The 18,802-nt window shown below is 43.3% G+C and overlaps 1 protein-coding gene across 3 annotated transcripts in view; it reads left to right on the forward strand.

The window, feature by feature from the left end:
- LOC105491084 (CMT1A duplicated region transcript 15 protein-like protein) overlaps window positions 1–16,987 on the forward strand; it is a 37,591-nt gene extending 20,604 nt beyond the window's left edge. The window contains exons 6-9 of one of the 3 annotated variants that reach the window (XM_071082396.1): window positions 2,618–2,744; window positions 3,280–3,398; window positions 3,553–4,190; window positions 4,597–6,649. In XM_071082396.1, the coding sequence (XP_070938497.1) occupies window positions 2,618–2,744; window positions 3,280–3,398; window positions 3,553–3,576 (270 nt within the window). In that variant the 3' untranslated portion in view covers window positions 3,577–4,190; window positions 4,597–6,649. Of the gene's footprint in view, window positions 1–2,617; window positions 2,745–3,279; window positions 3,399–3,552; window positions 4,191–4,596; window positions 6,650–14,159; window positions 15,647–15,787 lie in introns of those variants that run through there. The other 2 variants (XM_071082395.1, XM_071082394.1) reach the window with 2 other exon arrangements.
- The last annotated feature ends 1,815 nt before the right edge of the window (window positions 16,988–18,802 follow it).

The following is an 18,802-nucleotide window of genomic DNA, read 5'->3' on the forward strand; positions in this document are numbered from 1 at the left end:
TTAATGTTTAGTTTTTTCTACATTAAAAAATACAGTTTTTGACCAGGTGCGGTGGCTCACGTCTGTGATCCCAGCACTTTGGGAGGCTGAGGTGGGCAGATCACCAGGTCAGGAGATTGAGACCATCCTGGCTAACATGGTGAAACCCCTTCTCTACTAAAACTACAAAAAAATTAGCCGGGCTTGGTGGCGGGCACCTGTAGTCCCAGCTGCTCGGGAGGCTGAGGCAGGAGAATGATGTGAACCCAGGAAGTGGAGCTTGCAGTGAGCTGAGATCATGCCACTGCACTCTAGCCTGGGGGACAGAGTGAGACTCGGTTAAAAAAAAAAAAAAATTGTTTTTAATTAGTTCCTCAAGATTCAAACATCCACAGTGAATAACAAATACACTTGCATTTTTACTCTAGGATGTTTTTTTAAAACAGCAATCATAGGAATTAAAATGTTTATATGTGATGTTACAGATAGGTTGATATTTAACACCAGAAATTAATTCGGTGTATTATCCTCACATTTATAATAAAACAAATGTCCAGGTTCACTCTCCCTATAATCTGGTGGTTCCTTCTGCCTTGTTGACCACTGGTTCCAAACACAGCTAGATAGTACTATGTTGGCAATAATCTACGGGCTTTCCTTAGGGGGAATCACAGGGGCTTACCCAGATAAAGCCATGCCATTTTATTTTGTCTGATTTTGGTAGCAGCCTGATTCAATAAAACAATTTCTTAACTTTTAGGATATTCATTTTATATTTCTTCCTGTCTTGCCAAATATTCTGCTGGTCACTTTATTAAAAATTTTAGACAGGATATAAACTTAACAATGCTAACTTTTCTATCTGAAATGAGGGTTCTGAACCTAAACAGAATTTGAATGACTACTAAGTCATTCATATTTTTTAGTGCAAAGCTATTCGTTTGGGTCATATTAAATTGTTGACCTGCAAAAGTGGTAGTTTTACATGCTTCAATCTGTATATCTTGGAGTGAGTGGTGGCTTTGTGATTGTTAGGAATTAAAACTTACTAAGTTCTACACGAATAAAAGGCATCAGAAAGGTAAAACTAGATGAGCGATTATTTGTCCATAAATCAGAAATACACGTATAATTGAAGTATTACAACAACAAATATGAACATCTTAAGAGCTATAGAAAAATTGCCTTACTCTGTCCAGAGGGGAGGTTGTTGGTCCAGCCAGCTCACCTGCCAGGTCTCTGGCTCCTATGCTAGACCTTTATGTGTTGGAACCACAGATACTAGTGTTTCCCCAAGTATTTACTTACATGATGATATTATTGTTGTCATTATTATTATTGGTAATATCCATCAGATTTCCTGGGGGCATGAATGATACTTATGTCCACATGCCCCACCCACAGGCCTGGCAAATACAAGATATGCAGTAAGTGTCGATGCACGGGTGGTGACAGTCATTGGCCAAGCACTTTCCCATGCATTATCCTACACAATAACTTTAAGAACGCATTGTATCATACCTTTATCTTGCTCTTGAATCAGTATTTTTTTATTTTTAAATTTATAACATCAATGAGTAAGGAAATGCCTAATAATCACAATAGGAATCTCTTAGGACTTTAGCAATAAAGTTCTGATAAATTGAAATCCTAAATCTTCTCAGTCAGGTGCTTTTATGGTGAAGACAGATTGCTATTCCTTGCATGGTAACTGCATTTAAGTTTTATGCAGTGGCTACATTGGAAAAAGCAGTGGCGTGCTTAATTGCATGGAGAATGTAATCTCACGTCTGCACCCACGACCACTTGCTTTTCTGTGGTCAGGTTTATGAACAGTGAATACTGATCCTCAGATGACCTCACTAAATACATTACTGTGTTTGTAAGTGTTCACATGAGCATTTTGATTTCCCTGCTATTATGGATGAAAAAAAGAGTCGAATTCTGTAAAATATCTGAGGAGATTTATTCTGAGCCAAATATGAGTGACCAATGGTCCGTGACACAACCCTCAGGAGATCCTGAGAGCATGTGCCCAAGGTTGTTGGGGCACAGTCTATTTTATACATTTTAGGGAGACACGAGACTCGGTCAGATACATGTAAGATGCACATTGGTTCAGTCTGGAAAGGCAGCAAGAAGCGGGGAAGGGGAAGCTTCCAGATTATGGGTAGATGGAACAATTTTCTGATTGCCAGTTGGTTGAAAGAGTTAAGTTATTAACTGGAGGACTTGGAGTCGGTAGAAAGGAGTGTCTGGGTTATGATGACAAGGGGTTGTGGAGACCAAAGTTTATCATGTAGATGAAGCCTCCAGGTAGCAGGCTTCAGAGAGAAGAGATTGAAAATGTTTCTCAGCAGACTCAGTTTGTTCCGTCGGTAATTCCAAAAGGGAGGAGGGTGTAATGAGGCACCCCTTGTCCCCCATCATGGCCTGAACCAGTCCCTCAGGTTAGCCTTGGAATGCCCTTGCCCAGAGGAGGGGTCCATTCAGATGGCCAGTGGGCTTAGAATTGTATTTGTGGTTTACATTATGTATTTACAAATGTAACTTAATACCTCTTGAACTGCAATGAAAGGTTATTATTTACTGTGTGTTGTTCAGAATAACATTAAGGTAGTTGTATTTGCTTCCTAAGGCCAGTGACACAGAAGTTCTTTCCCATGAGGAGCTCCTGCTGGTCACTCAGGTTGTGAGGATGGACACACAGCAGCCATGCTCTGAAGCGGCTTACATGCTGGGGCCTCTGCTTTGCCAAAGGGACAGTAAGTAGTGGCAAGAGGAACTGTCTTGGCCCACTAATAATACATGTCCATGTTTTATGGGAAATTTACCTGCATGGGTTAATAACAATATTGTCTGCCCTGGCAGTCTGTGTTTCATTAGGAATAATTAACTTGAAAAAGCAATGTATCTTATAATTGGGAAAAAGGTGATAAAAATTATATTACCTCTGGGTTATGTCTCTTTGATACAGTTTTTAAATAAGACCACAGCTGTAAAGACTAATGGAATCATCTGAAATATTTTATCACTTGCTAGCAATATCACCTATTGAAATGTTTTCAATAGGTGAAACTATTTTATCACCTATTTTACCAAAAGCTAAGATCACTAAAATTGGTCAGCAAATGAGAAAATGTGAGGACAGAGCCATCAGGCCTATTGGCTCATTAGCACCTCTGACAACTCTGCATGTTCACAGGGAAACCTCCATGACCTCAGCTCCCCCAAAACAGGCAAAATGAAACGCATGTATTCTAGCTTTTATCTCGTCTCTCATGAATATGCTCTGTCCAGAACTTCTCTGTCATCACTTCCCAGAAGCTGGAAGAAAGCCACAGCCATGCCAGGAGTGGAGCCAGGGTGTGCAGGACACGGCAGCAGCACCCACATGTGATGGGCTGTCTACACACAAGGTGGGTGTGCCCATGGAGCAGGTCGCAGAGAAACTGTGGGAGATCACAGACTGCAGAGATCATTCTGGCATTTGGCACTCTAAGGAAAGTATAAGGCAATTCTGTCTGATTATTTAAAATAGAATTGTTTCTGTCCCAAACCCATTTACTTTAGGAGGAGATAGGATTCCATTCTTGAGACGCCTGTGGCTGCTTCTGTTGGATTTGGTGGCAGTCCTTTCTGCATTTCTCAGAGGATCATCAGTGCAACACCCTGAGGAAAGCAGTAACATAGAAATTACACAGTTCTACTGGAGATTCACCTTTATCCAAATCGAAGATGAAGCATTTTGGGGGCAATAATAGGATGTTAGTTGTTAATTCTGGGTCCTGGGAATATGAGGGAGTTTAGTTATCTATATTTTATATTCCTCTTTGTTTAAAATTTAATAAGTTTAAAAAAACATCAAAATGCCATGATTATTTTACTTTGAGATATTTAAGGATTATGGACACTTTAAAAATATACACAAAGTAAGAGTCTGGCACATACATATGCCTAACATAGCAAAACTGTGTCATTCCAGAGATTTTGGCATGTTGAATGGGCACTGTGGTGTTCTACAATCTTCAAGAACAGTACACTTACACCTTCAGTAAGAACTCCAGCTTCCCTGCAGCTTTATTTCCTGAAGAGGTCATGCTGACCAGAGAGGCGGCCACACTGAGCTTCCGAACCACCGTCCCCCCGCTTACAGCTCTGCAAGAGCTCCTTCCGCGAGGAATACCTTCCAGTTGTTCTCACCTTAAATGGTGAGTGTCCTCAGCGTAACAAGAGTGAGGCCAAATATTATAATCATAACAAGGTGGGGCCTTTCAGTGTTCAAACCACAAACAAGAAACTCGACAGCATATCCTGCAACTGTCATTTTATTAGCATTGGTTTATTTTTCATTATAGCCCTAAATATTTATCCAAAAAAGTTAAATTTTGGTGATTAAAATTAAGATACCTTTCTTCCATAAGATTTTGATCGTTTTTATGTATTTGATGTGAAATTGTGCTTCTGCTTGTCTGGAAGCCTTTCCTTCTCTATATGAATACATTTTAAATCAATTTACTTTGAAATAAGACCTATTATCTCATCTATGGAAATTATTTCCTCCTCCTAAACAAAGTAGCACTTAACCCATGTAAAAGCTGGTATCCATGTGCATAGATACCCGCAGCTGCTCTTCATCCATCGGTAGCTGGGAAGTGGCTCATGTCATCCCTGCATGAAACAGAGAAGTGGAGCGGGAGTTACCCAGCCTGTGCCCCACCAGGGCTTTTTCAGGCGTGGACATTGGAGAGCAAAACCAGCCTTCAACCTTGCCTCGTGGCACACGAGAGGAGAAACTTCTGGAAGCACGTCCACACTCTCTAATAGGATCTGGCATAGGCATCAAGGTAGAGAGTCTATCTGTGAAGACCATTGTGTGGGTAAAGGGTTTAGATATTGTAGTAAACCACTTACTTCTCTTTCCCATGTTCCTTGATTATGGCGGAAACATTAGAAAAAAAAATCCCGGTTGTGCAAAGAAAAATTATGCAAATGTCAGTAATACATTCAAATGTATTAAAATAAGTCATATTAAAAGAAGTTATTAAAAAATGTTTTCAGGGTTCATCCATGTTGTAAGAGGTATCAGAACTTCACTCCTTTTTATGCCTTAATTATATTTTATTGTTTGCATATACTATAGTTTTTAAATCCAGTCATCTGCTGGGTTGTTTCTACGTTTTGACAATTGTCACTACAGCTACTTTCACTTTTTTTTTTTTGAGATGGAGTCTTACTCTGTCGCCCAGGCTGGAGTGCAGTGGCACAATCTTGGCTCACTGCAAGCTCCGCCTCCCTTGTTCAAGCGATTCTCCTGCCTCAGCCTCCAGAGTAGCTGGAACTGCAGGTACCCACCACCACACCTGGCTAATTTTTTGTATTTTTAGTAGAGAGGGGGTTTCATCGTGTTAGCCAGGATGGTCTCGATGTCCTGCCCTTGTGATCCGCCCACCTCTGCCTCCCAAAGTGCTGGGATTACAGGCGTGAGCCACCGCACCAGGCCAACATTTTTTTACAAACAGAAGTTAAATGCTTATAAAACTGAATGGTAATGCGGTATTGCCTAAGTTCTTGCCATTTAATAATATAAATATCACATTAATAATAACTTAGAGACTCACTCAGTTTTCATATGCTTAATTTCACCTTTTTCCCTTATTGAATGAAAATAGGGGGACTTGATTGTTGGTGTTTTTTGTTTATTTGTTTTGTTTTTGAGATGGAGTCTCGCTCTGTTGCCCAGGCTGGAGTGCAGTGGCACGATCTTGTTCACTGCAAGCTCTGCCTCCCAGGTTCATGCCATTCTCCTGCCTCAGCCTCCTAAGTAGTTGGGACTACAGGTGCCTGCCACCACGCCCGCCTAATTTTTTGTATTTTTAGTAGAGATGGGGTTTCACCATGTTAGCCTGGATGGTCTCAATCTCCTGACTTCGTGATACACCTGACTTGGCCTCCCAAAGTGCTGGGATTACAGGCGTGAGCCACCTCGCCCGGCTGATTGTTGGTGTTTTTTAAGACTTGGGTTCTCACTCTGTCACCCAGGCTGGAGTACAGTGGTGCAATCACAGCTCGCTGCCACCTACAACTCCTGGGCTCAAGGAATCCTCTTGCCTCAGCCTCCTGAGTAGCTGGGACTACAGGCATGCACCACCACACACAGCTGAAAATGGGGGAACTTGGAAAAGGTATTGTTTATTATAACCTATTTGGTCTTGACTTTTGAAATAATTAGAATTGGATTTAAAATTTGGTCCTGGAATAGCCATAATTGATCATTATTCCAGGAAAAGTAAATATTGGTGCACCCAAGTAAATGCTTAATAGATTTGAATTGTATTAAATAAATTAAAACAAAATGTGCTTTAGAACCTGCATTCACAGTTTAGTACTTCACTGGTTTTAGTTTACTTGGTAGCCAAATGTTGTCTAGTTTATGATAGTGACAACTGGGGATATGCCAATGATAATTTCTGTAAAACTCTGTTTTGGCCAATTAAAATTGTTACTCCAAGAATGTAAGACTTAGAGCAAAAATTTATAATAAATCCTAAAGAGAAGAGATACGCATTCAGCACTGTTCCTCCTTAGATCTTGCTATGACGTAACTTATAGTCAAGGTGTTTTGTTTTGTTTAACAATATTTAACAATGAGATTGTCAAATTATCATTGATTTTTTTTTTTTTTTTTTTTTTTTTGAGACGGAGTCTCGCTCTGCCGCCCAGGCTGGAGTGCAGTGGCCGGATCTCAGCTCACTGCAAGCTCCGCCTCCCGGGTTCACGCCATTCTCCTGCCTCAGCCTCCCGAGTAGCTGGGACTACAGGCGCCCGCCACCTCGCCCGGCTAGTTTTTTGTATTTTTTAGTAGAGACGGGGTTTCACCGTGTTAGCCAGGATGGTCTCGATCTCCTGACCTCGTGATCCGCCCGTCTCGGCCTCCCAAAGTGCTGGGATTACAGGCTTGAGCCACCGCGCCCGGCCTTATCATTGATATTTGACCATTTAAAATACCAAGCTCTTCTCACTGGTTGTCCTTTACCTGGCAGGGAAATGTTTGATTTATCATAGTGACTACTGGAGACGTGCCAGTGGGAACCCATTCCCACTGGGTACAAAATAACAAGGCTACAGCCAATTTACCTGAAGGAAAAATCAAGATTTGGCTTAAATAGGAATACATATTTATGTATGCACCAGAGACCAGGTGCAGTGGCTCATGCCTATAATCCCAGCACTTTGGGAGGCCGAGGCAGGAGAATCACTTGAGGTAAGGAATTCAAGACGAGCCTCGCTAACAAGGCCCTGTCTCTACTTAAAATACAAAAATTAGCCGGGCGTGGTGGCGGGCAGCTGTAATCCTGGCTACTACTTGGGAGACTGAGGCAGGAGAATCGCTTGAACCTGGGAGACAGAGGTTGCAGTGAGCTGAGACTGCACCATTGCCCTCCAGCTTGGGCAACAAGAGCAAAACTCATCTCAAAAAAAAAATAATAATTAATTAATTAAAAATAAAAATTAAATTAAAAGCTCCAGAGTATTTAAATTATGCATCGTCACTTGGTTTTGAAAAATAACAGTTTTATGTTGAATCTGTATATAGCATACATTTTTCCGCTTGCATTACAAAGTTCCTGTTGATATAAGAAAAGCTTTGGCCGGGTGCGGTGGCTCATGCCTGTAATCCCAGCACTTTGGGAGGCTACGGCGGGTAGATCATGATGTCAGGAGATCGAGACCATCCTGGCTAACACAGTGAAACCCTGTCTCTATTAAAAATACACACACACGGCCGGGCGCGGTGGCTCAAGCCTGTAATCCCAGCACTTTGGGAGGCCGAGACGGGCGGATCACGAGGTCAGGAGATCAAGACCATCCTGGCTAATATGGTGAAACCCCGTCTCTACTAAAAATACAAAAAACTAGCCGGGCGAGGTGGTGGGCGCCTGTAGTCCCAGCTACTCGGGAGGCTGAGGCAGGAGAATGGCATAAACCCGGGAGGCGGAGCTTGCAGTGAGCTGAGATCCGGCCACTGCACTCCAGCCTGGGCGACAAAGCGAGACTCCGTCCCAAAAAAAAAAAAAAAAAAAAATACACACACACAAAAAAAGTAGCTGGGTGTTTTGGCAGGTGCCTGAGACTCCATCTCAAAAAAACAGAAAAAAGAAAAGCTTTGAGGTTTAAAATAAGTGTCTTTGTGAATTATACCAATTATAGATACTTAAAACATGAAAAAGCATAGAGGAAAAAGGGATAGACAGTGGGGTGGGGTGGAATTTGAGGTATTAGAGAAATTCTTTATGTAACAGTTTCCCCCTTTCCAAATCTTCTATTGTTTGATGTTAGTTTCTTTAACCTTTGTAATAGCACTAATGCTATTGGCTTATTTTTATCATTTTTCTTGAATTTCCTTTGATTCCCCTTCTATTATCAAAATTGCTTACTGGCCTGTCACAATGGCTCATGCCTATAATCCCAGCACTTTGAGAGGCCAAGGTGAGAGGATTGCTTGAGGCCAGAAGTTCGAGACCAGCCTCAGCAACATAGTGAGAGACCTCATGTCTACAAAAAGTTTTTGAAAAATTAGCTGGGTGTGGTGGCACATGCCTGTAGTCCCATCTACTTAGGAGGCTGAGGCTGCAGTGAGCTATGATCATGCCACCACATTCCAGCTTGGGCAACAGAGCAAGATCTTGTCCCCCTGGGGGGGCGGAGGGACCACTCACCATTTTACCGTTTCAACATTTGCTTCTTGTAGAAACATTTAATAGGTTAACCAGATTACATGGAGACAGAATTCTTTTTCATTATAGACAGAATTCAATGATTCAATGCTGTCAAATCCCTTATGTTGGAGGCAATTTTAAGAAAGAAAAAGAAAGAGTATTTCCCCCATGACATGGATCAGAGGCCCTAAATTGCAAATGCAGGAAGCATTGGCTATGCTGAAAGAAGCTCCTTGTCATATTCATAATTTCCCAGTGAGAGACAAGGTAGAAACTGCTCTCGGCTGAGCGCACATGTCATCCTAAATGCTACCTGTGAGACCACCAGGACCTTCCAAGAAAAATGCTTCCACACTGACTCCCTCACTTGGCAATCAGGCATAATGTAAGAAACTTAGCATTTTTCTAACAATTCAGGAAAGCTGAAATCAAAGCAGACATCAACTTCACAAATGATATATTAATCTGAGCTCAAATATGGAAATTATTATTATTATTATTATTATGAGTTGGAGTCTCACTCTGTCACTCAGGCTGGAGTACAATGGCATGATCTTGGCTCACTGCAACCTCTGCCTTTCAGGTTCAAGCAATTCTCCTGCCTCAGCCTCTGGAGTAGCTGGGATTACAGGCACCTGCCACCACGCCTGGCTAATTTTTGTATTTTTAGTAGAGAGGGGGTTTCACCATGTTGGTCAGGCTAGTCTCGAACTCCTGACCTTGCGATCCACCCACCTCAGCCTCCCAAAGTGCTGGGATTACAGGCAGGAGTCACCGTGCCCAGCCAGAAATTATGTAATGATAAAACTAGATTTAAGTGTGTGGGAAGAAGAGAAATAACTGTTCATTTTCTTTTAGCAAATGAATACATTTAAGGCTGTGGCTTGGGTCCTGCCTTGCCTGTGGGTTGAGGTGAGATGTATCCAGTGCTCCCCGTTACTCTTGCAAACAGGACCTAAATATTCCGCAGACATTTTTTCCAGCTACCGGTGATTTTCCATAAAAACATACTTTACTATTTAGGCATTACATTCCTAATGCCTTTATTATGTTTTCTTCTTCACAAATAATTACATTGAAATATAAATAAGTTTTCACTTTCTTTCCAGGTATGCCTTTGGACAGTCCCAGCTATTCAGGAGGCTGAGGTGGGAGGATCTCTTGAGCCTGGGAGTTCAAGGCTGTAGTGAGCCATGATTGCATCACTGCACTCCAACCTGGGCAATAGAGTGAGACCCTGCCTCAAAAAAATAGTTAATTCTTTTCTTTTTGTTCACATATAAATTGTACATTTTAAAATATTTAAATATCATTTAGAGCAAATCCCCCTGTGGCATGTTTATGATTCCTGCTTTGGTACTTGAGACTCAGCCAGGTCTGTTTTGTCCTAAACAACTGCTGGGATCTTTGTTGTTTTTTCAGCCATTTGTACATTGATTCTCCTGGTCATTTCTTTTACCCCTGTGTATAATAGCACAAACCTGGGAATGTTAGAGAAGACACATGAATGGGCATTTAAAATATGTTGAGAAGCACAGTAACTATTAAAACTAACACGGCTTTCAAACAGATGATGATTAATAAAATTGTGGCTTCTTATTTTTCTAACAGGAAATGCTATGAATTTTAGTGCACTAAAAACCAATGTGTAACAAAGAGTGCAGCCTGATTTTTAAATTTTGTTTAAAACAGTGTCATAGTGTAGGAAACCAGAAAGAATTGGAAACACAAATGAAAGAAAGAGACTGCTCCCTGCAACTTTTAGCCATGAGAGTAACAGTATACATTTAGATAGAAAAGGCTATGAGATTCCAAAAAATTCAAAGACAGTATTGAGTTTCAGAGAATAGCGGGATATAACCCAGTCCTTGGTGGTCAGCTGAACCATATTATGATTGTTTTTAACATGGAAGGAAGAAGACTCTGCTCTCTTTTTAAAAACCTGCTGTTGAGCTGTGTACTCTCTGCCCCAGCTGATAGTCACAGCCTTGTCCTTACTGTGAGCAGAGTGAGGAACTGATCATCTCACTAGTGTGCAAGCTCTCAGACTTGTTCTTTACTAGAGTAGGTGCAGTCTGGGTGCAGTGATGGTTTCTCTCTGTGCCCAGAGGGCTGCTCCCTCCTTCACTGCCAGGACAGATGTCAGTGTGTGTTCTCCCAGCCAGTAGGACAGATGCAGTCAGTAAACAAAACAAACAAACACAGACACACACAAACACCTTCCTGGCTCAGCAACCCTGACCCCTGACAGCAGAGATGAATCATGTTACTCAAAGTAGAAAGTTGCCATCAGTAAGTGAAACTCACAAAAGGGTATCTTAAAAGACAATTGCTTTAAATTTAACATCTATAAATTAATATGGCTGGGCACGGTGGCTCACACCTGTAATCTCAGCACTTTGGGAAACCAAGGTGGGCAGATCATCTGAGGACAAGAGTTCGAGACCAGCCTGACCAACATGGAGAAACCCTGTCTCTACTAAAAATACAAAGTTAGCCAGGCGTGGTGACGCATGCCTGTAATCCTAGCTACTGGGGAGGCTGAGACAGGAGAGTAGCTTGAACTCAGGAGGCAGAGCTTGCAGTGAGCTGAGATTATGCCATTGCACTCAAGCCTGGCAACAAGAGTGCGACTCCATCTCAAAAAAAAAAAATTGCAGTTGATTATGGAGATTGATTAAGAAGTAAACTGCATGATAGAAAGGGGAACATATTAATCAAAAGTAGAATAATAAATTTCATTGTATAATTTTTTTCTTTTTCTCCAAGTTAATATATAAAGGACAATAGCATAGAATTAAGGGTGTTTGTTTTTATTCAAGAATGATTTTTTTTTTTTTTTTTTTTTTAGGCAGAGTCTCCCTCTGTTGCCCAGGCTGGAGTGCAGTGGCATGATCTCGGCTCACTGCAACCTCCACTTCCTGGGTTCAAGGGATTCTCATCCCTCAGCCTCCTGAGTTGCTGGGATTACAGGTGCTGAGCCACCACACCCGGCCAGGAATATTTACCTTTTTTTTTTTTTTTTTGAGACAGAGTCTCGTTCTGTCGCCCAGGCTGGAGTGCAGTGGCACGATCTCGGCTCACTGCAAGCTCTGCCTCCCGGGTTCATGCCTTTCTCCTCCCTCAGCCTCCCCAGTGGGTGGGACCACAGGGGCCCACCACCACTCCTGGCTAAATTTTTCTATTCTTTTAGTAGATACGGAGTTTCACCATGTTAGCCAAGATGGACTCAATCTCCTGACCTTGTGATCCGCCTGCCTCGGCCTCCCAGAGTGCTGGGATTACAGGCGTGAGCCATCACACCCAGCCAAGAATATTTTCAAAAGCATATCTCTCAGGCTATAAAAATTGAAGTTCAAATTGTGTAATCAATTTTATAGGCTGAAGCAATTGGGTCTATTAAAATAATAAGTATTCATTTTATTTCTAAGTAAAAGAGATAAATCAAAGGCCAATAAAACATTTCACTTGGGAAAACTTTCTTTTCAGATGGTTTTCATTCTGATTCTGCTGTTACTTTCAGATCAGTTAATACATAGAAGACGACTACAATTTTGTGTTCAGATTTAGAGTATAAACCAAGTCTCATTTCATTAACTAATATAGACCAATGGGTTGGTTAAGAAAGGAACCATTAATTTTACAAAGAGAGTTATCCTAAACTGTGACCAGTTTTCCAGTACTTAATTCTTTTTGTAAAAAAGAATTCATTCTTTTTTTAAATGGCAAATAAAATTGTATATATGTTGTGTAAAACCTGTGTAGAAATAAGCAGATTGTGGAATGATTACATTGCACTCAGGAACATATGCATACTTACTTTTTTGGTGAGAACACTTCTTGATTTTCAAGAATACAATACATTAACTGCAGTCATCATGTTGAGCAATGTATCTCTTAAAATTATTCCTCCTGTCTAACTACAATTTTGAATGCTTTCACTGTCTCCCCAAGTCCCTGCCTCCCAGCCCCTGGTAACCTCCATTCCACATCCTGCTTCTGTGAGTTCCATTGTTTACATTCCACATAAGTCAGATCACGTGGTAGTTGTCTTTTTGTGCCTGGCTCATTTCACTTAACACAATGTGCTCCGTTAACCTCCTGTGAATCCCTGTTTCTAACCTGCAATTGCTCTAAGTGTTTTCATTCCCTTTTCATGGTTTCTACTAAGAATTCCAGAGCTCAGCTGCAATGTGTTCACTGCTTTGGAAGTTATTCATTGTTTTTCTTTACTTCTTGTCCACGGACACACAAATAAATTGTCTGGTGCAAGTGCAGCGGCTATATGCCCTTCCTGTGAAGGCAGGCCGGTTTGACATCTATTAAGCAAATCCATCTCAGCATTCTTAACAGCATTTATATTGTTTGATATCAAGCTCAGCAATTTGAAAAATATGCCTCTGTCTCTGTAAGACTACCTATGAGTTGGAGATGACTTATGTAATATTCAACTCAGCAGATAATGTATATAAAAATTATTTCATATGATTTAATGATCTTGAATCAATTTAACTGTTTATATGTCATACTTGGAAAAACCAGGGCAATTATAATGTTTAATAATGGCATCTGCATAAAAAGCAATAATTCATATTCCACTTCAAAAATATTTTCTCTTATGTAGAGGGGTAAGTGGCATCCTAGTTGCAACAGAAGGATGTACTGGTGAGCTTGTGTAGCGGTCCCTAAGTTAACGCATGTTGCTTTATTTGACTGACACTGATGTTCCCATCTTAGCTTCCGGCTGTTACGTGGGCAGAAAACCCAAAGTTAGTAACTTTGAACAGTTCCATCAATGTTAGTAACTCAAGGGCCAAAGTGATGGACTAAACTGCCAGTCGAGTCAATCTCTGGTTCGCCCTCATGATGACAGAGTGTTTTAAGGTAGTGAGGCAGTGCTTAGTCTCAAGGTAGCCTCCCTTCCTCTCATGCATTACCTGGTGTTTGTGTGCAGGAATGTGGATCCTCTATACATGCCTGGGGTGTGGGGAGGTGCCTCCAGTGTGCTGGGGTATATATACCCCGGGGACTCTGCAAGTGCCTCACCTATAGATGCTCCCTGTGGCCTGGTGACAGGGGTCACCAGGCCCATGGAGGCTTACAGTGTGGAAGTTGGAGGCTTCACCATAATCTGTGGCCTGAGCTTGGCCTCAGGGAATATTCCTGGGTGGTGTCAGCTATACATCCTCCTTACTCATGGTCATAGGGGAGCAGTGACTCTCTGGGACTGTGGGATGGGTGGTAAAAGAATTTACCAAGACAATTGTAGGTAAAGAAAGGCAGATTTATTGGACACCACAGAGTTTACATGTTTGTGGTGATGTGGGTGTGTACAATTATGTACAGTGCATAACAATCGATGAAAAGAATAGATGCTGATGTTAATGTTTTATGTATTTAATATCCTATGTTTTTGATTGTTATTTTAGGGTATATGCTTACTTTTTTTTTTTTTTTAAGTTAACTGTGAAGCAGCCTCGGGCAGGTCCTTCAGAAGGTTTCCAGAAGAAGGCATTATTATCAAGGAGATGACAGCCCCATGCCTGTTACTGCCCCTGAAGACCTTCCAGTGGGACAAGATGTGGCGGTAGAGGACAGTGAAATTGATGATCCTGACCCTGCTTAGGCTTAGGCGAAAGTGTATGTTTGTGTCTTGGTTTTTAACAAAAACGTTTTAAAAGTGAAATAAATAAATAAATAAATAATGAAAAAAGCTCATAGAATAAGGTTAAAAGGAAAGAAAATATTTTTGTATAGCTATATAATTTGTGTGTTTTTCTGTTGATCTGTTTGAGACAGGGTCTCACTCTGTCACCCAGACTGGAGGGCAGTGGCACAGTCACAGCTCACTGTGGTCTCAACCTCTTGAGCTCCAGAGATCCTCCCACTTCACTCAGGAGGACACCAGTCCTGCAGGCAGACATCAGGCCCCAGATGGACCCTGGATTCAAGGTGTACACCAGGCCCCAAGTTGACAGCTAGGCCCCAGATGGACACCAAGGCCCTAGGTGAACAGCAGGCCCATTTGAACACCAGACTCCTGTGGACATCAGGCCGCAGGTAGACACCATGCCTTAGGTAGATACATAGGCTCCAGGTGGACATTAGACCCAGGTACACAGCCAGTTCCCAGGAGAACATCAGGCCCAGGTGAAAACTCAGGCCTTAGGCGCACATCCGACCTTAAGTAGACACCCAGACCCCAGGTTGATACCCAAGTCCCAGGTGATCACCAGACCTCAGGTGGACACAAGGCCTTAGGTTAACAACAAGACCCAGTAAGCCATCAGGCCCCAGCTGGATAGAGTCCCCAGGTGAACACAAGGCCCCAAAAGGAACATAGGCCCAAGGCAGACATCAGGCCCTAGGTGGACATCAGGCCTGAGGAGGACATCCGGCCCCCGGTGAACATCAGGCACAGGTGTCCAAGCAGGCCCTGGGTGGACATAATGGTGTCTAGGTAAGGAGGTGTCCTGGGGGGAGGGTGAGCAGTCAGCAGCCCAGTGGAGTCCTGAGTAGGACTTATGGAAGAAAGGGGCCAAGGGGACGGAACCTTAAAGAAGCGACCTCACTTCCTCGATGACACATCCAACAGAACTTAGAACTCTGGTAACCAGGCGCTGAGATCCTAGGGTCAGCCCAGTAACCAGCTCACTTGGTGGGAGACGCTCAAGAGAGCAAGATGTTCTCGTGTTGCTTCCCCACTTCGAGAGGCTGCTGCTTCAGGAATGGAGGGAGTGAGAGCCTTTTCCGACGATGCCGAAGAAGGCTCATCCCTCACCCCAGACGCCTGTGGCCCTTTGTAAGAAGGCGCACCCGGGTACCACAAGGCAGCCCGGGGCAGGCCCTAGCAGGGCAGGCCACACCAGCGATCCCATCGGGGCTGCATCTGCACATTGTCCCTGTCCAGGAGGAGATTCGGGAGCCCATGGAGGCAGAGGCACAAGGTGAGGTGGCCTGCAGTCTGGAAGATTTTGTAGGGGCAGTGTTTAGGGGCTGGAACTCCTTTAAATTCAGTGAGGTTGTTTCTGTGTTTGGAAATTCCAGTGGAAAGTGACTGACGCTGCGGACCCTTTCTCCTTTTTCAGCTCCTGGTCCATTTGAAGAAATAGGAGCACTTCCAGCACCAGCTGTTGAGCCAGAGCCAGCATGGGAAGAGCCCCCTCCAGAGACAGCGCTGGAGCTGGAGGGAGCTCCGGCCAAGGACCAACCCAATGAGGGGCTGCCTGAAATTATGGCACCTGCTGTAGCCACTGGCCTTAGCCTTGCAGCTGAAAGGGTGGCTGTAGAGAGAAGTCGGAGGGAGGGGGTGACCAACACGGCCCCAGCCAGCAGCTCCCATGCTGCCCCTAGTCCTGGGCACGGTGGCAAACATGGAGGCAGAGACCAGGGTTTTGAGCCTGGGCTCCTCTACCTTGCTGGAGAGAGGCTTGTCTCATTCACTAGAGCTGCAGTCCTGCTGCTGCAGGGCCTATTTATTCTACTGCTGCTGGTGGGGTCTATCTGTGTGCAGGAGATGCTTGAGGGCATTAAAAGAAGGCTGAGAGGAAGAATTCCAGTAGCTCCTCCTGCACCCAGAGGCGGCCTCCTCCTCCAGGGATGGATGTCTGTCCGCAACTGGGCATCCAAGCTGTTTGCCCCTGTCATGCTGCCCAGGACAGGCTCTTAAAAGGCGGGCAGAGGGTGAGGGGACCAGGAGGCAGCTCCAAAGGGTACAGCAAGCAAAGCTTTTAAAGACAGCACTTGTGCCCCAGGCTGTCCATGCCACCACCTGCCCTAGCATTTATTAGTAGTGTTAGAATTACTAGTTGATGAAACAATATTTCAATAAAGTTTAATTTCTGAAACTTTGTGCCTTTTTGAACTCCCTAATGTTAGATGGTGTTTTTGAGGTGATCCTGAAAATCTCTGATAGTTGTGTCTTTTGTTGTGGTTGTTTGTGTGATTGAATTACCATGGAGTCAACTGTTATTGGAAACCTTTCAGGTATGGCTTTTAGAAGACCTTGACCTACTCTTGCCTGTTTTGACTCTCTGGTTTATTGTGGAAAGAGGGATGATGTAGGCTCATGTCTCTGGCAGATCAATCACCTTTTGCCATCAAGGATTTGGCGTCAGAGTTTCCAAGAATTATGTGTGCAAGTTGACATGCTGGCACTTTAGCTAATCTGGGTGTCAAAACAGAATGCCATAGACTAGGTAGCATAGAAAATTGATTTCTCACAGTTCTGGAGATGTCAAAATCCAAGGTCAAATGGTCAGGAGATTCCATGTCTGCAGAGGGCTGGCTTCCTGGTTCAGAGATAGCCATCTTTTACGGTGTCCTTACATGACAGAAGGGATGAGGGAGCTCTCTGCAGTCCCTTTGATAGGGGCACCAATTCCATTCATGAGGTCCCTGCCTTCATGAACTTAATCACCTCCCATGGCCCCACCTACAAATACCATCACAGGGAATTAGAATTTGACACATGAATTTGAGGAGGACAGTAACATTTGCTTTACAGAATCAGGTCTCCCTGAGCCATATGCACTCACAGGAAACCTATAATCTTCTATTAAGTATTTGCTGGTCCCCTTTGAGATTAGGGAATTTTTTTTCTTTAAGAAAAATGATCTTTCATGTGATCCATGGTTTATTCATAGAAAAGCACTGTGAGTTCACACGCTAAAAAGAAGGGCAATGGTGACACAAAAATGACAGTGACCTCTCTCTGTCTCTCTCTCTTTCTCTCTCTTATTTAACCAACCCATTGGGCTGAGACGTTGTAGGGGCGCTTGGCTGGGCAGTAGGACTTGAGTAGCCACAAGCGGCAAATACATCTTTTTGGTCAGCTTGGAGTAGAAAAGGTGACAGTTTGTCAACAAAAGAAAAAGTAAAGCAGATGGAGAAGTTCTTAGTTCGCTTTCTAGCTATACCACCTCTTCCCTATGAAACCCCACCCCCAAATCAGGAACTAAGACATAAAAGAGTAAACACCAAGGCACTGGTAACCAACTGACTCTTCTGAATGCCCTTGCTATCTCCTACAACAATTCCAGGCTGAGCAGAGGGGTCAGGAAGGTGGCAGGAACACGATGATTCACTGTGGAGGTCAGCCAGGGCTAAGACAGGGCTGCTCACTAGGGCTAGAAATTAGGAAGGAGAGGCTAAGTGCAGACCAGCCCTAGCCTCCAAGTCAGCAAGCAATGAGACTGCGACAAAAACAGGCAGAAGAAGCCTGAGGTAGAAAGGCAGGGGAAGAAAGCAAGTATGGGGTGAGAAGAGAACTGTGCAGCGAAAGCAGCCAGTCTGATGGCAGACGGAGACTGGTGCTTAGAAGCTCGTTCGGGGAGAGAATGAATAGAGGAGGCATAGAGATGGGGAACAGACATTTAGCTGGTGAGAGAGATTTAACACGAATAGGAAGAGAAATCTCGCACAAAGGACACATTCATGCAGATCCTCTAAGATGAACATGCAGTCATTCCTACATGTAGAAATACGCTCAGTTACACATATAAAACCACAGATGCATGGAGAGCAAGCATACACACAGACACATATTTCTACACATGTGCTCATGTGTGCCCAGATACACACACACTAAACATACAAAACACAAGAGTATTTACACATAGATATGCATCCTCACATGTATGCAAATGTTACATCCTCACACACAGACCCACAGTTCAGTGTGCACATATCCACACAGGTACGCAGTCATAGAACAGACATAGATACGCATAAAGATGTAATGTGCACATACAGACAGGCATGCGCAGTTATATCTATGCACATAGACACATGTACTCAGTCATACAGATACACACACTCTCTAGCACAAAGGTGATCAATGTAGATGAACATTGTGAGCTCAGTGGCTTCCCAGACCTTCATCTTTTCCCTGCACTTGTTTCAAAGGTGCTCAGCAGACTCCTGGCGAGGCTGTGTGAGGCGGGGGAGGAGCTTCAGAGTCCTCACAGGTTTGTGAGGCAAAAGTCTAAGTCCAGTCCTGGCCTCTGCCGTTCACCCACCACTGGGCTATTAATGCTTTGTCTGTAGGTGAGAGATTTTGCATAGACTAGTCTTGGGATATTTTCTAACTGATCGTTTTTCTC

Source organism: Macaca nemestrina, chromosome 17, assembly GCF_043159975.1.
Source record: "Macaca nemestrina isolate mMacNem1 chromosome 17, mMacNem.hap1, whole genome shotgun sequence".
Classification (NCBI taxonomy): Eukaryota; Metazoa; Chordata; class Mammalia; order Primates; family Cercopithecidae; genus Macaca; species Macaca nemestrina.